Below are 20,715 nucleotides of genomic sequence, written 5' to 3'. Positions count from 1 at the left end.
CTTTGACATCTCTTAGTAAAGTCAGGTGCACTATTCTCATAATGAACTCTCAGTATAAGACCTCTCAGTGTCTACTTTCTGATTATACACACACTTTGGGTGTGAAAATAGGTGGAGGACACCCAGGTGTCTGCTAGGCACATTTATCACAGTAATAGAGGCAACACATAAAACTAGGCCTATGTGCTAATAATGATTGTGGCAAACAAGCCAACAAATATATTATTGAGTTGCTGCATGTCCCAGCAAGTGACCAATGTTTGTATGAGGTTAACTGTTCCCCTTTCATTTCCCTGACTGGCTTGACAAATGCCTGATCGTAATGGCGGTACCTTCTTGACTGCCAGGCTCTGGAGGATTCAACAGACTGTAATGAACTGGGACAGTCAACTTTGGTGAGTGCTGACAGGCTACTTCAGAGCAGGCAAGGCAGCAGAACTATCTCTACAGCACACCAATCACTGGCTCAATGTTGTCCCTTCATCGTAGCATGGTTCTCGTATGCAGGGGCGAGTCAAGGGCGAGGCATGAAGAGAATAGCCCTTTTGTCCCTGCAGCCACTTTTCATAGAATCCTTACAGAGCAGGAGCAGGCCACTCGGCCCATCGAGTCCACACCAACCTTCCAAAGGACACCCCACCCAGACCCACCACTCCTCCCCCACCCTGCATTTTCAATGACTAATCCACCACCCTGCACATCCCTGGACACTATGGGTAATTTAGCATGGCCAATCCACCTAACCTGCACATCTTTGGACTGTGAGAGGGAACCGGAGCACCCGGAGGAAACCCACGCAGACACGGCAAGGACTCGCAAACTCCACACAGTCGCCTGAGGGTGGAATCGAACCCCAGTCCCTGGAGCTGTGATGCAGCAGTGTGAACCATTGAACCACGGTGCTGCTCTCCACTGAGCCACCATGCTGTCGACATGGTAGATGAAAGGTTGATGAAACAACAAGGGGATGGAGTCAGAACTAATGAAACATGCACTTGTGCCAGGTTAGTGGGCCTTCAGGACAACATTGACCACAACACCATACAACCCTGTCATAGTAACTTCTGCAAGACATGTCAGATCTTCAACATGGACATTACTGTCATGTGTGGGAACATCACTCACCACGTGCACAGCAGATACTCATGTGACTTGGCCAACGTTGTCTATCTCATACGCTGCAGGCAAAGATGCCCGTAGGCATGGTATGTTGGCAAAACCATGCAGATGCTATGACAATGGACGAATGGACTCTGCGAATGGACAAATGGACATAGCCAGACAAGGATGTTCCCTCCCAGTGATCACGGACATTCGGTCTCCAATCTTTGGGTAAACGTCCTCCAAGGCGGACTTCGGGATACACAATAATGCAGAGTCACTGAGCAGAGGCTGATAGCCACATTCGGTACCCATGAGGACGGCCTCAACCGGGATCTTGGGTTCATGTCACACTACCTGTGACCCCACCACACTATACACTCTCTCACACACACACACACACAAACACACACACACACTCTCTCTCACACACACACACACACAAGCACACACACACTCTCTCTCACACACACACACACACTCTCTCACACACTCTCTCACTCACTCACACATACACACACACGCACACACACTCTCTCTCACACACACTCACACGCATGCACACGCACACACTCTCTCACACACTCACTCACTCTCACACACACATACACACACGCTCACTCACTGTCTCGCACATATACACACACACACACTCACACATACACAAACACACTCTCTCACACACACATACACTCACTCACTCACACATACACACACACACACTCTCTCTCACACACACCCACGCGCACACACACGCACGTGCACACACACTCACTCACTCACTCTCACACACATACACATGCACACACATTCACTCACTCACTCTCTCGCACATATACACACACACACACACACACACACTCACACACATACACACACACACACACAAACACATCACATATACGCAAACACATACACACACTGTCTCCCTCCCACACACACTCTGTCCTACACACACACACACACACAGATACACACACACTCACACAAACACATTCATACATACGCAAACAAATACATACACTATCTCCCTCCCACACACACTCTCTCCCACACGCATGCGCACACACTCTCTCTCCCTCTTACACGCACACACACATACACACTCTCACCCCCTTGCACACACTCTCTCTCACATACACACGCACACACACGCACACAGTCTCTCTCTCTCTCCCCACACTCACACACACAAACACACACACACAGACACACATATACAAATCTATGGGGTGAATTTGCATTTGCAGATATATTTTGTTTTGTCCAAAAAGCGCACAGTTTATAGACAGTCAGTCAATAGGATGTTTTATAAATTCCTACTTCAGAAATAAAACCAGTCTGACTCCAAACTAAAACACAGATTCTAAACAAGGTCTCACACCTAACATGACTGACCTAAAATGTCACCTCTTCTTTACATTGATAAAACCTTTAGTTCTCTCAGGAATGTGAATTGAAAGGAATTTGGGGATGTACATATACATATCAATCAATTAAAACCTTCTAACTGATTGAAGATTTAACAGCACCTTAGGCTTGTATAGTACATTCTCATCAATGTTGTAAACCTTTGATCTTTTACTTATAAATTCTGTGTCTGTTACTATCTCTCTCACTAACACCTGAAGAAGGACTAAGGCTCCAAAAGTTTGTGTTTTCAAATAAACCTGTTGGACTATAACCTGGTGTCATGTGATTTCTGACCTTGCCTGTGAGGAGTTTGCACATTCTCCTTGTGTCTGCATGGGTGTCCTCTGAGTGCCCCGGTTTCCTTCCACAGTTCGAACGCGTGCAGGTTGGGTGGATTGGCGTTGCAAAATTGCACATAATTTCCAGGGATGTGCAGATTAAGTGGGTTAACCATGGGAAACACAGGGTTACAAGGATAAGGTATTGGGGTGGGACTGATTGGGATGCTGTTCGGAGGGTCGGTATGCACTTGATGGGCCGAATAGCCTGCTTCCACACTGCAGGGATTCTATGATTCTGTGATTCTATGTCACCTTCTTGTGCTGACCAGTATCTGTTGCCCATCCAAAATTGCTCTTAAAAGGAGTGGCATGCTATTTCAGAGGGCCGTGAGGATTGAATGAGGTGCAACATGTCTGACCTGCTGTGCTTTTCCAGCCTCACAGCTACAGACTCTGGCTTCCAGCATCTGCAGTCCTTGTTGTCTCTAGGGCACCAGAACTTGCTCACTAAGGCTGTGGCTAAATAAACAGAGTCTTCATCCCTGTGTGAAGGGCTGTATAATAAAATCAGAAAATTTATGAAAATAACATTTCTGTTAAAAAGCTCTCATCATGGTTTGGAAAAGCAGATCTCTGATGTTGACCTTTGACCTGACAAAGGAATGACGAGGTACAGTACACACACATATAGATCAGATATTGAGTCTTAAATGAATACGCTGTATTCAAAGGAGGGAATTGTAACTCAGAGAATCTGTCTGGTCGAGTGAATTTTGCAGTAGGTGCTTTGACAACACACACTGCCCCTTTGAAGTGAGGCCCCATGTGGAGACTGTTTGTCTTAATGCAAAAGAAATTACATTGGAATGTCACTATGAATCTCCAGCATCATAAATGAGGGCTGTGGCCGTATACAACTTTTTATAGCTGCTGCCTTATTACAATGGATAACCTTTATTTACTTTCATTAGACTATTAAACAACAAGAGTCTATTAATTTTTCGTCTGAAACTCCATCCGAGCCCATAAAGCAAACCAGTTGCTTAATTGAGTTCATTTTAATTTCCCTCCAATCGCACTGAATTACTCCAGTGATAAATCAGAGGGACAGGCCTTACCCCCAGTAGAAAGACTAATTTGCAGCTAATTAGAAAACTGATTCCCAGTGAAAGATCAATACCACAACGAATTGGAAATGACTTGCAATCTCCACCATGGAGACTGAAAGAGCGAGTGAGAGAGCGAAAAAGAGCACGTGGAGAAAAAGAAAGCCACGTGTCTGGAGTGGGGGGGGTTGCGAAAGAGAATCAGGCTTGATCTAATGTAATATTAATGAGGACAGTTGGCTTGTTGGTCGTTTGGTTGTCTTTTTTTATCATCTTTGTAAAGGTAGCTTTGAGACGTAGCTGTCAGTTTGGATGGGCACTTGATATAGTCGGACGTGCTTTTAAATTCAATGAGTCACCATCCCGAACTCCTGTACTCAGTGGTTTCTCTTCTCAGAGCCAGCCTTGCTTTGGGGAATTACTATTATGCAGTTGAATGCCATTAAGAAGAGCACATCGCAGCAGCTGGGCGACAGTTGAAGGAGAGAATCAGGGGTTAGCTATTGTTGATTGAGACAAGACAAGGTCAGTGAAAGGCCTATCAAGACATGGACATTTGGGGTATCACTCCACTTAAGGACCATTACAAAAACGTGCCACGAAACTGCAGATATTTTTTATGTATCTTCCTTCCAACTCTTCCTTATTCCTGTTCTTCAGTCTCCTTTTGTTCCCCATCTGTTCTTTGATTACTCTTTGGTTTTTCACTGTCTTTCCTGACTCCTTCCTCTTTCGTCCTCTCATCCGTCACTGATAGTCAATGTTGGTGCTTGAATTTTTCTTTCGAATCATTTGCGATTTCTGTACTCATATCCAAGATTATCATGACAGGGTTGGGTGGTAATACTTCGTTAAGGGATTAACTTATTCTCAGTCTATTAGGAACCAAATTGGCCATGAACCTCTGGAGACTGTAGAGGACAGAGGTCAATAGCTCAGGAAAGATGGAGAGAGAAGATGGAAGAGGCTATCTTCTCGTAGAGTCATAGGGTCATACAGTGTGGAAACAGACCCATTGGTCCAACTCATCTATGCCGATCAGACATCCCAATCTGACCTTGTCAGCATTAGCCAGCATTTGGTCCATATCCTGGTAAACCCTTCCTATTCATTTACCCATCCAGATGCCTTTTAAATGTTTTAATTATATCCACCTCCACCACTTCCTCTATCAGCTTGTTCCATACACTCACCACCCTCTTGTGTGAAAAATTTACTCCTCAGGTCCTTTTTAAATCTTTCCCCTCTCACCTTAAACCTATGCCCTATAGTTTTGGACTCCCCCAACCTAGGAAAAAGACCTTGGCTATTCACCCTATCCATGCCCCTCATGATTTTATAAACCTCTATGAAGTCACCCCTCAGTCTCCAAAGCTCCAGGGAAAATAGCCCCAGCCTACTCAGCCTCTCACTATAGTTCAAACCCTCCAGTCCCAGCAACATCATTGTAAATCTTTTCTGCACTCTCTTGAGTTTAACAACATCTTTCCTATAGCAGGGAGACCAGAATTGTACGCAGTATTCCGAAACTAGCCTCACCAATATCCTGCACAGCCACATGACATCTCAAATCCCATACTCAATGTCCTGACCAATGAAGGCAAGCGTGCAAAAGGCCTTCTTCGCCACTCTGTCTACCTGCAACTCCACTTTATGGAATAGTGCATTTGAACCCCTAGGGCTCTTTGTTCGGCAGCACTCATGAGGGCCGTATCATTAACTGTATAAATCCTGACCTGGCTTGTCTTACCAAAATGCAACCCCTTACACTTATCTAACCATAAACCATTCTGCCACTCCTCAGCCCATTGGCTCATCTAATCAAGGCCCTATTGTACGCTGAGATAATCTTCTTTGCTATCCACTACACCTCCTATTTTGGTATCATCTGCAAACTTACTAACCGTAGCCCCTATAATCACGTCCAAACCATTTATATATATAACGAAAAGCAGTGGACCAAGCAATGTCGACCTTGTAATTCCAGTCAGCTAAGCCATGAGTGGATCCTTTCCACTTCAAGGGGCCAAATCAACCTGAACTCCTTAGCTTCTGGGAGACACTTGAAAGGGCATAATAGAACTCACTCCAGCAGAGGCCTTGCCGTTTGAGACTTTGTAAAATCATTTCGGGAGTATGGTAATCACTTTAGAAGGGGACAGATTAACTTTTCAAATCAAAGTGGTCCTAAGTGGGAGGTAAAGGACTGAAAATTGAATTTATGTTGTTTATTTGAACTTTTGGAGGACTCCACTACCTCTTGGACTGAAGAATTGGCTCTGCTTGTGATGGCCATTTTTGAAGATTCTTTGCTGGCTTGAGGCTACACATTTAGAAACCAGACAGGCAGCAAAGACTTTTAGCCCATTACTCTCAACTGGATTTGAGCACATGCCCCAGAGATGAAGGACCAACAGACCCTCTGCCTCCTTTTGTGTTACATTCATGTGTGACTTCCCACTCTGATGTACAGCAATGCATTTGAACTGAACACGTCACCTGATATACTAATGCCAACCCTATACCTGCTGTCTGTGTGAGATCCTATTGTAACATTACTGGGAGCAATAAAGGTAGCCCCTGTGATACGTCAGTGATATTCAAGCCTCAAACTCTTTCTTCCCAAAGTTCGATGTCCAACCCAGCAACTTGAAACCAAATTCCTGGCTGATCCTCTGGTTAATTATTGAGGGAATTTGGTACTTTCAAAGGTAAAATCTTTTTCGTAGGGATACTACCCTTTTCAGTGAATGTAGAGCATCCCATTGTTTTGAAGAATACATAAATATGCCTGTACCAACTATATTCAGTCTCTTATTGCCAGTCTTATTGCTTCAGCGATTTGTGAGACTTCTAATCTCTCATTCCTCAAAAGCCAATGGAAATAGAATCTTTGGATATATTTAAGGAGAGGTAGATAGCTTTTCACCCATTTGCTTATCATGAATCTATCAGGTGTAGGCGGAAATGTAGAGTAATCAGGTCAACCATGATCTTATTGCCTTGCAGAGCAGACTCAAGGGGCCGAGTGGCCTACTCCTATTCCTCATTCATATTCCTACATGTGCTTACAGGTCACTGCTAGTAATTTTCTATATCTGACTCCCAAGTCTCTGCTGTAACCCCATGTTTCCTTCCCAGAGTCAATTATTCTCTGCAGTTCATTCCTAAATACATGTTACGCTCTGTATCTCGTTCAAAATGTCTGTTACTCTCAGTGCTTCTGTCCCAGTTCTCTGTTGTTTCTGTCTCACTCTTCTATTCTCTATTATGTCACACTGATGGAATGTAAAAGAATTGCCATTCTCCAGCAGTCTCCTCTGGGAAAACTAAAGACAAAGCTTCTGTTATTTTTGAGGGGAGGTTCGAGGGGTATGAGGCCTGGGTTCAAGCCCCACCTGCTCAAGGGGGGCGTAATAACATTTCTGAACCGGTTGATTACAAATACAGATTAAATAAAAAATAAATGAAGTTATGAAAGGTGATGTAAGTCACTTGCAAGGAAATCCAAACCAAACTCCTGTCACTTCTCTCTTCATTACACCATGTTTGTGTTTCTCTCAGGCTAATGAGTATTCCCTCTCTGCCCTGGCCTCTGGATTGGAAGATGTCAAAAGCAGCCTCTCAGCCGCGGCCACCCCTGACCTTGGGACCAACGTTTCAGGACCCCAGAGCTACCCTGTTGTGACAGGTAAGGTGGCTAGCTCATTTGCCAGCTTAGAAGAAAGGGCAGAAAATATACATTGCAGGGCAAAAACATTTGCATTCAGGTAACAGGGAACATTCAAAAGTGCATTGTCAACTCAGTTGCAAGTGTTGTAATTGTTGATGGACTGTCTTCTCCCCGGTCACTCACTCACTGTTGCATTTCCTTCAACATGATTTGTGCATGCAAAGTTTAAATGTAACTCAAATCCTTCAGTATTTCAGCTGGGTTGGCTAATAATGGGTTAAAGATATTTGAGCAGTTGCAGTCCGAGAACATGCATTGGTTTCTTCATGGGATAGCCACTATACTAGTTCTGAACGAGACTTTTGTTTCTCCCATTTAAAGATATAGAAGGCAGAGATTAAAAGCCCACCTCTCAATTCATGAAGAATTCTCTGGGAAGTTGTATCAGAGGACTATACGTGCATGATTTTTGATTAATTTCATTTGCTAATTAACTTGGAATGGATCGTAATAGATGATCACTCAACAAACAGGTAGATGTGAGAAGGAGTGGAATTAACCATTCTGAAGAATCATTAAACTAGACTCAAAACTTTGACTCTATTTCTCTCTCCACAGATTCTGCCAGACCTGCTGCGTTTCTCCAGCGCTTACTGCTTTTATTTCAGTTTTCCAGTATCCACAGTGTGTTGCTTCTATCTTAGATGATGGAAGGATAGATGGTTGGATGGGTAGATGGGGAGAGAATTTAAGGACAGAGGATTGGATATATGTATTGCTGGCCTGACTTGTAATAACTAGTTAAATACTTGGCTGGATACATTAAGACATGGGCAAGGAAGGTGAATGAGTGGGTGGATGGTGAGTGGGAGGTAGGACAAAAGGTAAATGAATGGACAGTGGAGGGAATGAATGTGAAGAAGGATGAATAAATCATGAGGGTGGATAATTATTTTTCTTTATTTGATCATGTAAATTGGGCATTGTCAAAGATAAAGCCAGGATTTATTGCCCATCCCTAAACAATTATCCTTGAACTGAGTGATCTGCTAGGGCTATTTCAGAGGGCAGTTCAGAGTCAACCACATTTCTGTGGGTCTGGAGTCACATGTAGGCCAGACCAGGCCGATTTCCGCTCCTGAAGGACATTGGTGAATCAGATGGGATTTTATGACAGTCTATGCTAGTTTCATGGTCACTATCACTGAGACGAGTTTCTAATTCCATATTTTATGAATTCAATCTAAATTCCAGCAGCTGCCTTATTTTTTGGGATTTGAACCCATGTCCCTAGAATTTTGGCCAAGGCCTGAGGTTAACTAGTCTAGTACTGTTACTACAAAACTATTATCTCCGAGGTAGGAAATGGTCTGGTGAGTAACAGGATAGATATTTGATAGATTCAACACCATCCAGAATAAAACAGCCTGATTGATTGGCATTTTTTATACCATATTCATCATTAACTCCCTTCACCAATGACCAACAGTGTGTACCATCTACAAGATGCCTTGTACCAACTCACTAGTACTCCCTTGTCTGTATCTTTCGATCCCACAAACCCTGCCATTTGAAAGGGCAATGTCAGCTCCTACATGGGAACACCACCACCTGTAACCTCCCTCCAGGCCACCTGACATCCTTACTGGGAAAACACCGTCATTCCTTCACTGCCTCTGGATCAAAAACCTGGATTTTCCTCCCTACCTGCGCTATCTGTACTTGTCTCTACACCCCAAGAACTGCAGCAGTTCAAGAATCCAGCTGATCACAAACCTCTCCATGGAAGTTAGGGATGGACAACAAATGCTGGCTTAGCCAACGGTGCCTGCGTCCCATGAATGAATTTTGAAAAAGGCGAAATAATGGATTGAGAGGCTGGATGGGACGATTATTTGATGGATAATTTGATTGAATGGATGGCTAGTGACAAGATAGAATCCTGGCTGGATGAATAAATGGGTAGGTGGGTGGATGTGTTGATGGTTGGATGAATGGAAATGTGTGCCTCAGTGGATTAATGGATAAATTGAGAGGTGCATGCATTGGGTGAGCTTTTCTGTGTAAAATGATTCTTTCAGATGAAGAATAGAATCACTATTTTTTTCATGCTCAGTTATTAATAAACAATGGTATGGCTTTTTCAAAAGCAGACTGCCCCTGTTCATTCAGAAGCTGCAAGCTGTGTGTTTCATAGGGCTTGTTGCCAAGACTACATTGCAATTCACGATATCAATTGTTTTGAATGTTGTTGGAGCAAACTGATTACCTTTGCCACATCATGCACAACAAAGGGTAAAAGTGTGGGTACAGCCATGGAAAGCAGGAAAGAATAAATTAGGTGATTTCAGCCAAAGTGGTGGTCAAGAGCTTCAGTGTCCTGTGGGAGAGCCACATTAAAGTGATGACTCTTGCTCATGGCCTGGAGAGTATACATATTCATAGAAACATAGAATCCCTACAGTGTGAAAGCCAGCCATTCAGCCCATCAAATCCACACTGACCCTCCGAAGAGCATTCCACCCAAACCAACTCCCCGACCCTATCCGTGTAACCCTGCATTTCCCATGGCTAATCTACCCAGCCTGCACATCCCTAGACACTATGAGAAATTTAGCATGGCCCATCCACCTAACCTGCACATCTTTGGACAGTGGCAGGAAACCAAAACATCCAGAGGAAAACCACGCAGACACTGGGAGAATCTGCAAACTCCACACAGAATAGAATAGAATAGAATATCCTTTAATGTCACGGGTATTCAATACAAAATACAGTGAAAAGTGTGCACCGTTGCCGTACCTAGGCGCCATTCACATTAACTTAGAATAAAATAAAAATAGATAACTTAGAGAGAATCCAACTTTCCCTTCTCCGCTGCTACAGCATGCCGCTGCCAAAATCCTGCTCTGGTCTTCCCAGCCCACGCCATGCTGCCACCTGGGGCCCACTCCATGCAGAAGCGACAATCCTACTCCAGGCTTCATAGGCCGACTGACTCTGTAGCCACGCTGACTCTGAAGATGCCTTCACCGCTCCAGAGCCTATCGAAGCCATCTCTTGCTGAAGAGCTCTCCTTATCAGATCAGTTTGAGAGAAGAAATGTCCCAAGGGTGAAATTGAACCCATGTCCTTGGTGCTGTGAGGAAACAGTGCTAACCACTGATCCACCATGCTGTCCCATTAAATGAAGATAAAATTGGATTCAGTTACAGTGTGCCCTTGAGGACAATAGCTAGCTGGCAAACTGTGAGCTGAAATTTGTTGTTTGTAGTGGGGTTTCTGGCAGCAGGCCAAAAATGGGGGTGTGTGGGGTGATCCCACCATGGCAGGTTATGGGACCTCCAGCAGCAATTTACTTGTGTCAGGCAATGAAATAGTTTCCATCGGGACTGCTGTCCCCTTAAGGGATCCAGCAACCAATTGCAACTGAGAATAGAGGATGCTGCAGGGATACTGTACCATACCAACCACATGTGAGTGGTCTGGGGTTACTGGGGAGGTCAGGCACGAGGGTACACAGTGGGGTGGCACTTTGACAAGGACTGGACAGTTGTTGCTGAAGTGCAGCACCCCCCATGGGTCGCATGGTGTCTGAGTAAGAGGGAAACCCTTTTGTAAGGCCTTCAGAACGCTACTAGGTCTCCAGAGGTGGTCTCCCACTGTGGCAGGAGTTGGACCCACTGTTGCCAAATAGCCAGAAGCTGTGGGAAGAGGCTGTTGACTGACTGTTTAATCACCTCAATGGACTGGAAGACTGGCCTCCACATTCTCCACTGGTGGTAAAATATCGTGGCAGCTGGGCAAGACAGTGGGTACTCCACCCTCTGGCGTCTCTCACCAGTGCCCTCCTAGTTGGCTTTCTTAGACACCCTGCAGAAACTCTCTGCACTGCCTCCATCACCATGCCACCCCTCTGCCTGATCCCAGTCCCCACGATCATAGATTGTCTGAAATCGGATGGCGGTTTCATGGGAACTTACTGCGTGAAAGTTGGTTGTGCTTTTCCAATATTGCAACTGCACTTTGAAAAGTAGCTGTGAAGCATTTTCTTGCCCTTGCCAACGCAAATCGTTCTTGATTACAAACAAGGAACTCCAAAAGATTGATTTCAGAAGCCAATTGTCTCCCCATCACCTTCAAAAGTGTGATATTACAGACCATGAATCCATATTGTTCATATCCAGCATCACACTAATCCAGCTCTTGTAGTTTTTCAGCATTTACCGAACACAAAGTCAAAAATGACTGAAGAGCGATGAAGAAAGGGTTGCCCGGCAGGACTGGAGGCTAAGTTGTTCTGCCTATGACAACAAGGTGCAGGGCTGGATGAACACAGCAAGCCAAGCAGCATCATAGGAGCAGAGAGGCTGACGTTTCGGGCCTACTGTTCTGCCTATGCCCTGACTTATCTAATATCAACAAACTCAGGAGTCAAACTTACTGTTGTGCACCCTGATTTCTCAACTGCACAGCACACTGCCCCTCTACTGACTGCAAAGCTGGCAGTAATCTAGCTTCCTGCAGATGAACTGGGCCCGATATTATCGGTGAACCACAAAGATACAAGAACAACTAACAGACAAAGAGTTAAATTCAATAATGCCCAGTTGTCAGTGTCAGGTTAATATGAGAGTGCTTTATTAAAATTCACATAATTAGACACAAACCATCAAAAAAGTGACAGTAAATGCACTCTGCCATAAAGGGGACTGTTTGAAGTCTGAAATGATATAGTGCAGCAATGTGACAAAGCAGTGCCTTATCTTATAAATATGTGGATTGATGATTTGACTAACTGGTTAGGCCAGAACAGAAAAGAAAGGACTATTTCTTCCTTTGTTGTTGAGATGCTTCTCATCTAGTGCCTGGGTTTCATGCTTAATCATTCATGGCCTTCACTCTCACCTTGCAGCAAATGGTCACTGACTAAATAGCAGAGAGATTTTCTTTCAATTTTATCTTCCTTTTTCTTTTTGCTTGTGGCCTCTTTATGTGTTTGGATGAGTTTTCATCTTCTTCCTGTCTTCCTTCATTTGTTCCTCTATAAGCAACATTTTCTGGTCAGTTTAAGATCGAGATTTTCTCCTCACTGTTTTGCAACCATTCTAGACACAAAATCACTGAAAGTGACTTTGGAACCCATGCCTGATTCATGCAGCCCAGCTAGCCAGGACCATTCAGCTTTCCACAGTAGAACCTGTCAGGCACCATGCATTTTGCACGTTGCACTGATTGCGCAGAATCCAAGCAAAATCATGGAACTCCGGACCCACACTCTGATGTTTGCCATCGCTGTTTAATTATTAGAACCATCAAAACAGAAGAATGCCATTCAGCACCCCCCAGTCTTCTTAGGAAAATGTAGGAAGAGGAGTGAACTACTCAGTTCCTTGAGATTATTTCACTTCTATTCTTGGCTGATCTATATCTCAGCTCTATTTCGCCAACTTTTCTCTATATACAGTGATGCTTATCAAAGGTTTACCGTACAGAGTCCTGAAGATGTTATTGATTCAGCAGCAACAGCATCTTGAAGGACAGGAGACCATTAAGCTATGAGGTTAGGAGCAGAAGTAGGCTATTCAGCCCATCAGATTTGCTCCTCTTTCTTGCCTTTCGCTTTGAGAAGCTGAGATTTCCACTTTCCTTTCTGTGAAAGTTCTCTGGAGTGGACATTGACAGACCTTCCCCTACAGTCAGTTGACTTATTTTCAAAATTCCACATCAATTTGGAGGCACCTCACTCAGCTCTAAGAGAGATCCCACTTACCTATGGGAAGGAATTACCTATGGATCATAAGATATTGGGAAACTACAACTCACTGTACATCTATTAGTTCTGAGGAAGGATCACCGGACCCGAAACGTTAACTCTGACTTTTTTCTTCACAGATGCTGCCAGACCTGCTGAGCTTTGCCAGCAACTTCTGTTTTTGTGCATCTATCATCTCCTTCCATATGGCAACCTGACAAGCACACATGATTCCGTCCCTCACCATGCAGCAATGATTCCACCAACAGTCTGTTTGCAATCCAAGTGTTCCAGCTGTGGAGATCTCTGACCATGCACAGGCTTATAAATTACCAAAATTGCCTCATATGAGAGATTTTGTCAAAGATATGTGACTGCCACAATCTTGACCACTCTTTCAGTGTTCTCATAGTCAGGGTAATATCGACCAGACCGATCCTTTAAAATGGGGACAGGGTACTGAGTTGGATGATCAAACATGATCATCTTGAATGGTGGAGCAGGCTTGAAGGGCTGAATGGCCAATTCTTCATCTGATTTTCAATGTTTCTATGATAAGGGAGGTAGGATACAGTAGACCAGAAAGTAGAGATTGCAATCAGATCAGCCATAATTTTGTCAAATGATGGAAGAGTCCGAGGGACTGAATGACCTATTCTTACTGCCGTGTTGAATTGGTGTTTTCTGGCCCTATTCGAAGATCCCTTCATTCCTGTCATATAGTGCAGCTTTTGAAAGTGCAACTGCAAGACTGTCTCTGCTTTCCACATCTCTGTTACCTGGGGGATTGCAGTATGGGCTTCACTTTATTCATTCATCAAGTCCTTTAAGACCTTCTGTCTGTGCGGTCAGCTTGTCCATGCAGATGGATCTCTACTGTTGGTGGTTGGCATTAGAGACTGTATAGTGCTGCTCTTTCCCAATCACCGGGTATTGATCTGGTTGCTAGAAAATGCTAGATTTGTCACTCACTGGTGAAACCCTTCCGAATGCACCTGGCAGCAGAGAAACAATTGGGGATCATTCCTGTGTATTTGCAGGTGAATGCACCCACCGAGCTTTTTATGTCCCAGTGACTGTCCAATTTTGTCAATGCCTGCACAATAATCCATTGGCTATTGATCCACGTGCTGCCGTAAAGACATCCTGTCTTCGGCTCACTACTCTCCTCTCACAGAGTCATAGAGATCTGTAGCACAGAAAAAGGCCCTTTTTCCCATTGCATCTGCACTGGTTAAAAACAACCACCTTCACAGGACTTTGAGCTTCAGGTTGTTCATGACTTCATCTGCAGAGACAAAGAAGTCATTGGGATTGCCATTCGCCATCAGTCCTGACCCTCAGCAGGCTCAGAAAACCCAGTCCCAACCTTCATACCTGGCAATATCGTCCTTGTCATTGAGCACCTTGGCTTGATTATATATAATGATGGCATCAGCTACTCTAACTTGGGAGTCAGCTTTTGTATTTATGAACGACCATGGGAGCCGACACACAACATTAGTCACGTCAGAATTTGGCACAGTACACAATGAACCCACACTGCCCTGTGACTCTCTGTCTCAGGATCAGAGAAAAGTTCTGTCAGAGAAAGAGGCCATTCAGCCCATTGTTGGCTGTGCCAGCTGAATAAACTATACTAATCTTACATTCCCAGACCTAGCCTGTAGCCTCGCGGGTTACAGCATTTTCAGATGCAGAAGAAAGTTCCTTTTAAATGAGTTGAGGGTTTCTGCTCAACTGGGCAACCAATTCCAGACACCCAGCGTGTTCTGGGTGAAAATATTTTCCCTCGTGCCCCCTCTAATATTCATTCTGCATGTCTCATGACTCCATCTTCTGAGTGTTTTCTATCCATCTTCTCTTAGCTGCTGGCCTCATGCTGTATTAGGGGAGTGGTGGGGGTGTATTTAAAGTGGACATAAAATTAATAGATAGAATTTTTCAACTCCTTCAGGACAGTCTTTCATCTCGTAAGGTTAGAAGTGAAATTCTGGTGGAATGCTATGCTCATTAACACACAGTGTATTTTGAATTCTAGATTAATAGCACCATTGTTCTCAAAAGTACTGACAATTATATTCTTTATTTCTATAACATCTAAAATATCATGAAATGTTTTCATCATCCATTACAATGACTGAAGTTATTGATCTTGTTGATTTTATGTTGCAGAAATTGGCATCATCTATTTAAAATGAATGTAATGGGAACTCTCACTTCTTTAATTGGTGCAATAAACATCTGGAGGTTTCCTTAGGACTTGTGACATCATTAGCAATTTGACGTGCTCTATGTAAATTCAATTCAACATTTATGAAATAGGCAAACATTTTTAAATGTAACCACCAAGTGCTTTTCAAATCAAATCCACGACATTCCATTGATGAAACTATCAGGCTCTCTAAATGCTATACCTTCACACCCTTAGGAAAGGTAGATGATGGAGAAAGGATTTGAATTATATGCTGATGGGGTGACACAAAATGGGATGAGAGGGTTTTACATTATCCATAGACAAGGACATTAAAGGTTAAGGGGAGGCAATGGCCTAGCAGTATTATCTCTGGACTGTTAGTCCACAGACCCCAGCGAAAGTTCTGGGTTCATATCCCACCGTGGCTGATAGTGGAATTTGAATTCAATAAAAATCTGGATTTAAGAATCTAATATGACCATGAGTCCTTTGACAATTGTTGGGAAAAACCCATCTAGTTCACTAGTATCCTTTAGGGAAGGAAACTGCCATCCTTACCTGCTCTGGCCTTTATGTGACTCCAGACTCCAGCAATGTGGTTGACACTGCCCTCTGGGTAATTAGGGATGGCTGACAAATGCTGGCCTAGCCAGCGACACCCTTATCCTATGAATGAATAAAAAACAGCCAACGCAGGTATATACAATTTACAGATAGATCAGACAGGATTTAATTGAATGATGCAACAGGTTTGAGGGGGTGGACGATCTCCCCAGTTCCAAATGAGGCTTGTGTGAAGCATTAACCCTGGCATTGACCAGTTGGGCAAATGGGTCAGTTTCTAAGCTGTAACTGATTGTATGAGACTCTGGCACTGCAGTGTAGCCTGATAAACTATTACTGAATTTAATAGACTTTTTGATGAGACATCAGTGGTCCACAGTTCAATACAACATAATTTTCTAAAGGAACCCTGGTGTTCTGACATTTTGACTATTTTTTGCTTTACTGGGACCTGTGAAAGGTAAAGGCCACCGTGCTTTTTCAATAGGGATCAACTTGGTTCAGCTGGTAACGACACTCACGAGGCAGTAGATTCTTTCATGTCTCAACCAGGACTTGATCACAATTTGAAGGTGGTCACTCGACCCCAGAGTGTTGAATGACCAGAGCTATTGTTCTCTGGGGTAAACTGTTAAATTCAGGATCCATTTGGCTTATGAGGGGAATGTACAAGATTCTGTGGCACTGTTCAAAGAAAAGCAAGGGTTTTTCTGATATCCTGGTGAAAATTCACCCCTTAATCAACTAGACTAAAAGAGATTAAAGGAACATTCATCTTATTACTGTTTGTTCAGCCTCACTGCATGTAAATTGGATGCTGAGATAACAGTGACTGCATTTCAAACATAAATCATTGACCGTAAAGCACTTTCCAGGTCCAGTATGTGGTCCTGATACTGTTGACGATATTTATGTTTCTTTTACAAGTATCAGCAATATTGTGAGGATTGGAATATTGGATGAAATTGTAGGCTGTTTGTTTGTTCAATATTCAATAGATGGAGACATTATTTTTAAAATTAAAGTGGTCTTCTTTCAATCAAAGCATTCCAAATAGGATTAGACAACTATTACAAAGGGAGAATGTGTGGAGTTGCACGGAGAAGTAGAAAGAATGGTATGATGTAAGCTGCTTTCTCTGAGGACCAGTATTGGATGGACTGAATGGCCTTCTGCAGTTCTGTTATATTTCTGTGGTTCTGTTTTGAAAAGACCTACGTTTCTTTCCAGCACAGTAACTGTCAGTCCGATATGATGGAAAACTGGAAATGAGGTTAGTAGAGTGTTCTCTGTTAGGATAGAGATTGATATTCACAATAATAACAGGTCATGTTGTTTTACTGGTTGGCTCTGAAGAAGGGTCACTGGACCTGAAATGTTAACTCTGCTTCCTCTCCACACATGCTGCTGGACCTGCTGAGTTTTTCCAGCAATTTCTGATTTTGTTTCTGATTTCCAGCATCCACAGTTCTTTGGTTTTTTTTGTCAATTTTTTTTACTCATTGCCATTATTACTTACTCCCCCCTCCAAATTTCCTTCCCAACCTCCCCTGGTTTGATTGCACTGTCCTCTGTAAGATATTAAGCACTAACCTTTAGACTATAAAGAAAGAGGGCCTTTGTGGTGCAGTGGTAGTGACTCTACCTCTGAGTCAGTAGGCCCAGGCTCAAGTCCTGCCTGCTCCAGAAGTGTGTAATAACATCCTTGAACAGGTTGATTAGAAAATATCAAGACAGCAAAGAGAACAATGGCAAACTTAAAATCAGGACTTCTAAAAATCAGATGACTTTCAGATTATGTCATAAACATTGTGTTGGTTTGTGGGCAAATGTCATGAACACAAAGAACATTCTCCACATCTGGAACTCTTGGATATGTGTTGGATATATCTGAGATTCTCACCAAATCAATCATGGAAGATTGTCTTTGTATTATTGGGATACCAAGTGGTAAAAGCATGGTCCTTGTGCAGAACAAGCACTGATGTTAGAAAGGATAAGATGGTGAATGAGATCAGTCAGTGGTGATTATAAGAAACCAATCTTGCATTTTCAGATGCAGATCCAACTTACTTTTAAATAAGTTGAGGGTTTCTGCCTTAACCCTCAAACTGGGCAACGAATTTCAGACATCTGCCATGCTCTGGGTAAAAATGTTTTCCCTCATGTCCCCTCTAATGTTCATTCTCTGTCTCTCATCTGAGTGTTTTCCATCCACTTTCCTTCAGTTGTCGGCCTTGTGCTCAATTGGTGGGGTGGTGGGAGGGTGCATTTTAAATGGAAATAAAATTAGTGATAGTCTCATCTCCTTTAAAATAGTATCTCATCTCCTAAGGTTAGAAATAAAACTCTGATGGAATGGTATTTGGTGAGGACCACTGCTACCCCTACTGTTGTAGGTGGACACCATGGTTGTGTTTTGAAAATACGAAGGTACGCATAACCCTGAGAGAATCCTATCATCCAACTCAGCAAAGTGAGCTTTATTGCAAGGAGAATGGAACAAAGAAACAGAAGTTTTTCTACATAGATAACACAGTGTGGAGCTGGAGGAGCACAGCAGGCCAGGCAGCATCAGAGGAGCAGGAAAGTTTACATTTCGGGTCAGGACCCTTCTTCTGAAGAAGGATCTCGACATGAAACGTCAGCTTTCCTGCTCCTCTGATGCTGCCTGGCCTGCTGTGTTCCTCCAGCTCCGCACTGTGTTACCTCTGACTCCAGCATTGGCAGTTCTTGATATCTCTGAGGAAGGTTTCCTCCAGTTGTACAGGACACTGAGACCAATCTGAAATACTCGTACAGTTTGGTTCTTCTTATTGTGATAGATAGATAAGATAGACTGATTGTGAGAGATATATTGAGGATGGATTTGGATTAAAGGTTTCACAAGTTTGAATTCCTGCAGTAGGTAGAAGGGAAAAAAGTAATAGATAGAGAGCAGAGAAACCAAACAGATTTGCAGGGATGGAGAGAAAGAATGGATAGATTTCAAGTGGAGAAGTCAATATAATTTTGAAATTGTCCAGAATGCTCTGATATTTACACAGGGGCAGGAAGGACATATTCACTTTCAGGAAGTGATGTAGGTCATAGGACAGAAGGTAATTATTGCGAATGGTCAGAAAAATAGACACTCCTCAGCCTTGAAATGAGACAAACAAAATAGAACCTTAAGAGACATCAACTGAAATAGACAAAGGCAAATCATGAAGAATATTTGGGTTCAACCTTAGCTGTAATACAAGAAAATATAAGGATAAACTGGGAAAAAGAAATTAGTTAACAAAAGAGATGTATAAAAGGATGTTTCTCCTGGCAGGGAGGAGATGCAAGTTATCAGGTATCTCATCTGAAAGATGAAGTCGCATTGGCTCATCTGAAGTCCATATTATATTTCCAGGTTCCACAGCAGAGCAGGATCCCCTGTCTTTCCTGGCTGTGGACTGTCCCACAGTAAAGTAACATTAACTAAAAGGAAGCAACTAATTATTCATCAACATTTTAACAAGGACTTTAGTGAACACGGATTGACAGGGAATGTTGAATCATAGACAATTATAGACCAGAAGGAGTTCATTTGGCTCATCAAATCTGTGCTGGCGTTCTGCGATAGAGGAGTTACTTTCACTGTGAAAGATGTGAGTACTCTTAGTGGGCACCAGGAGATGCAGGGGGCTGATTTTAACACTTTGGATGAGGTGGGGGCACATCTTCTCCATTGGGCAGGAGATCCAGTTCTTCAGAGTGGCCAGTTAATCAAATGGCTGGCAGTTCTCTTGCCCCTGCAGCACCACTGAGTATTGTGGCCTTCCACTAGAACTGCAGGCAGGCTCCATGAGAAGGTGAGCCATGAGTGAGCCTACGTGAAGGTGATGAAGCAGTGCACCGGAGAGCTGGCGGAGGGGTCAGTTTGGCTAGAAAAGGAGTAGGAGTGTGTGGGAGAAACCTGAGGATTGGGTTGTGAGGGCTAGGGTGAGGTGGGGATAGGCTGGTGAGTGGTCTCTGATTGGTACAGGACCTCAAAGGGTGCTTCCTTCCAACACCTTGCCCGGTCACAGCAGGGTAGGCTGGATATCTAGAGCTGGTGCCTCCCTCTGTGTGTAAAATCCTAGCAAGGAGGAGCAAAAGCATTAAGAGGCCGCAGAGTGGCCATTAGTTGGATATTTAAGGACTTCAGTTGGAGCACAATCAAGAAGAGACTGTTGGATCCTACTCCCTGACCCGCTTCTGATGAAATGCATTGAGGGTGAGAAAGGGCAAGAAGGTGGCAATAAGAATGGATTCACCTATCCCCAACTGTCGTCCTGCCCCGATGAGAATTTGGGCATTGAGTGATTTGGAGTAGAGTTGTAGATGTACTTCAAACGTCCAGTTTCCTTTTCAGGGCTGTCGTGTCTCAATTCCTCGTACCTTCCCTCTCTCCTTTGTGCATCTGAACTTTCAACATGGGTCTACTTCCAGCACAAGGACTACAGTGGTTCAAGAAGACAGCTCACCCTCATTTTCTCAAAGGCAGCCGGGGACGGGCAATAAATGCGGGCCCGGCCAGTGATGCCCACGTCCTTCAAGAGAATATAAAGAAAATTCCAGAAAGTGGCACAGTGTCTCCTTGAAATAACTCTGAA

At 43.5% G+C, this 20,715-nt stretch overlaps 1 protein-coding gene across 8 annotated transcripts in view; it reads left to right on the top strand.

The window, feature by feature from the left end:
* The window catches only part of LOC109918539 (paired box protein Pax-2), a 219,620-nt gene that overhangs the window by 175,402 nt on the left and 23,503 nt on the right, over positions 1-20,715 (top strand). For all 8 annotated transcript variants that reach the window (XM_048616424.1, XM_048616429.1, XM_048616430.1 and 5 more), the window contains one exon: positions 7,466-7,592. In XM_048616424.1, the coding sequence (XP_048472381.1) occupies positions 7,466-7,592 (127 nt within the window). The remainder of the gene's footprint in view (positions 1-7,465; positions 7,593-20,715) is intronic.

Source organism: Rhincodon typus, chromosome 34, assembly GCF_021869965.1.
Source record: "Rhincodon typus isolate 14 chromosome 34, sRhiTyp1.1, whole genome shotgun sequence".
NCBI lineage: Eukaryota > Metazoa > Chordata > Chondrichthyes > Orectolobiformes > Rhincodontidae > Rhincodon > Rhincodon typus.
Note: the sequence above shows the minus strand (reverse complement) of the source record. Positions and strands in the feature narration are given on the sequence as shown.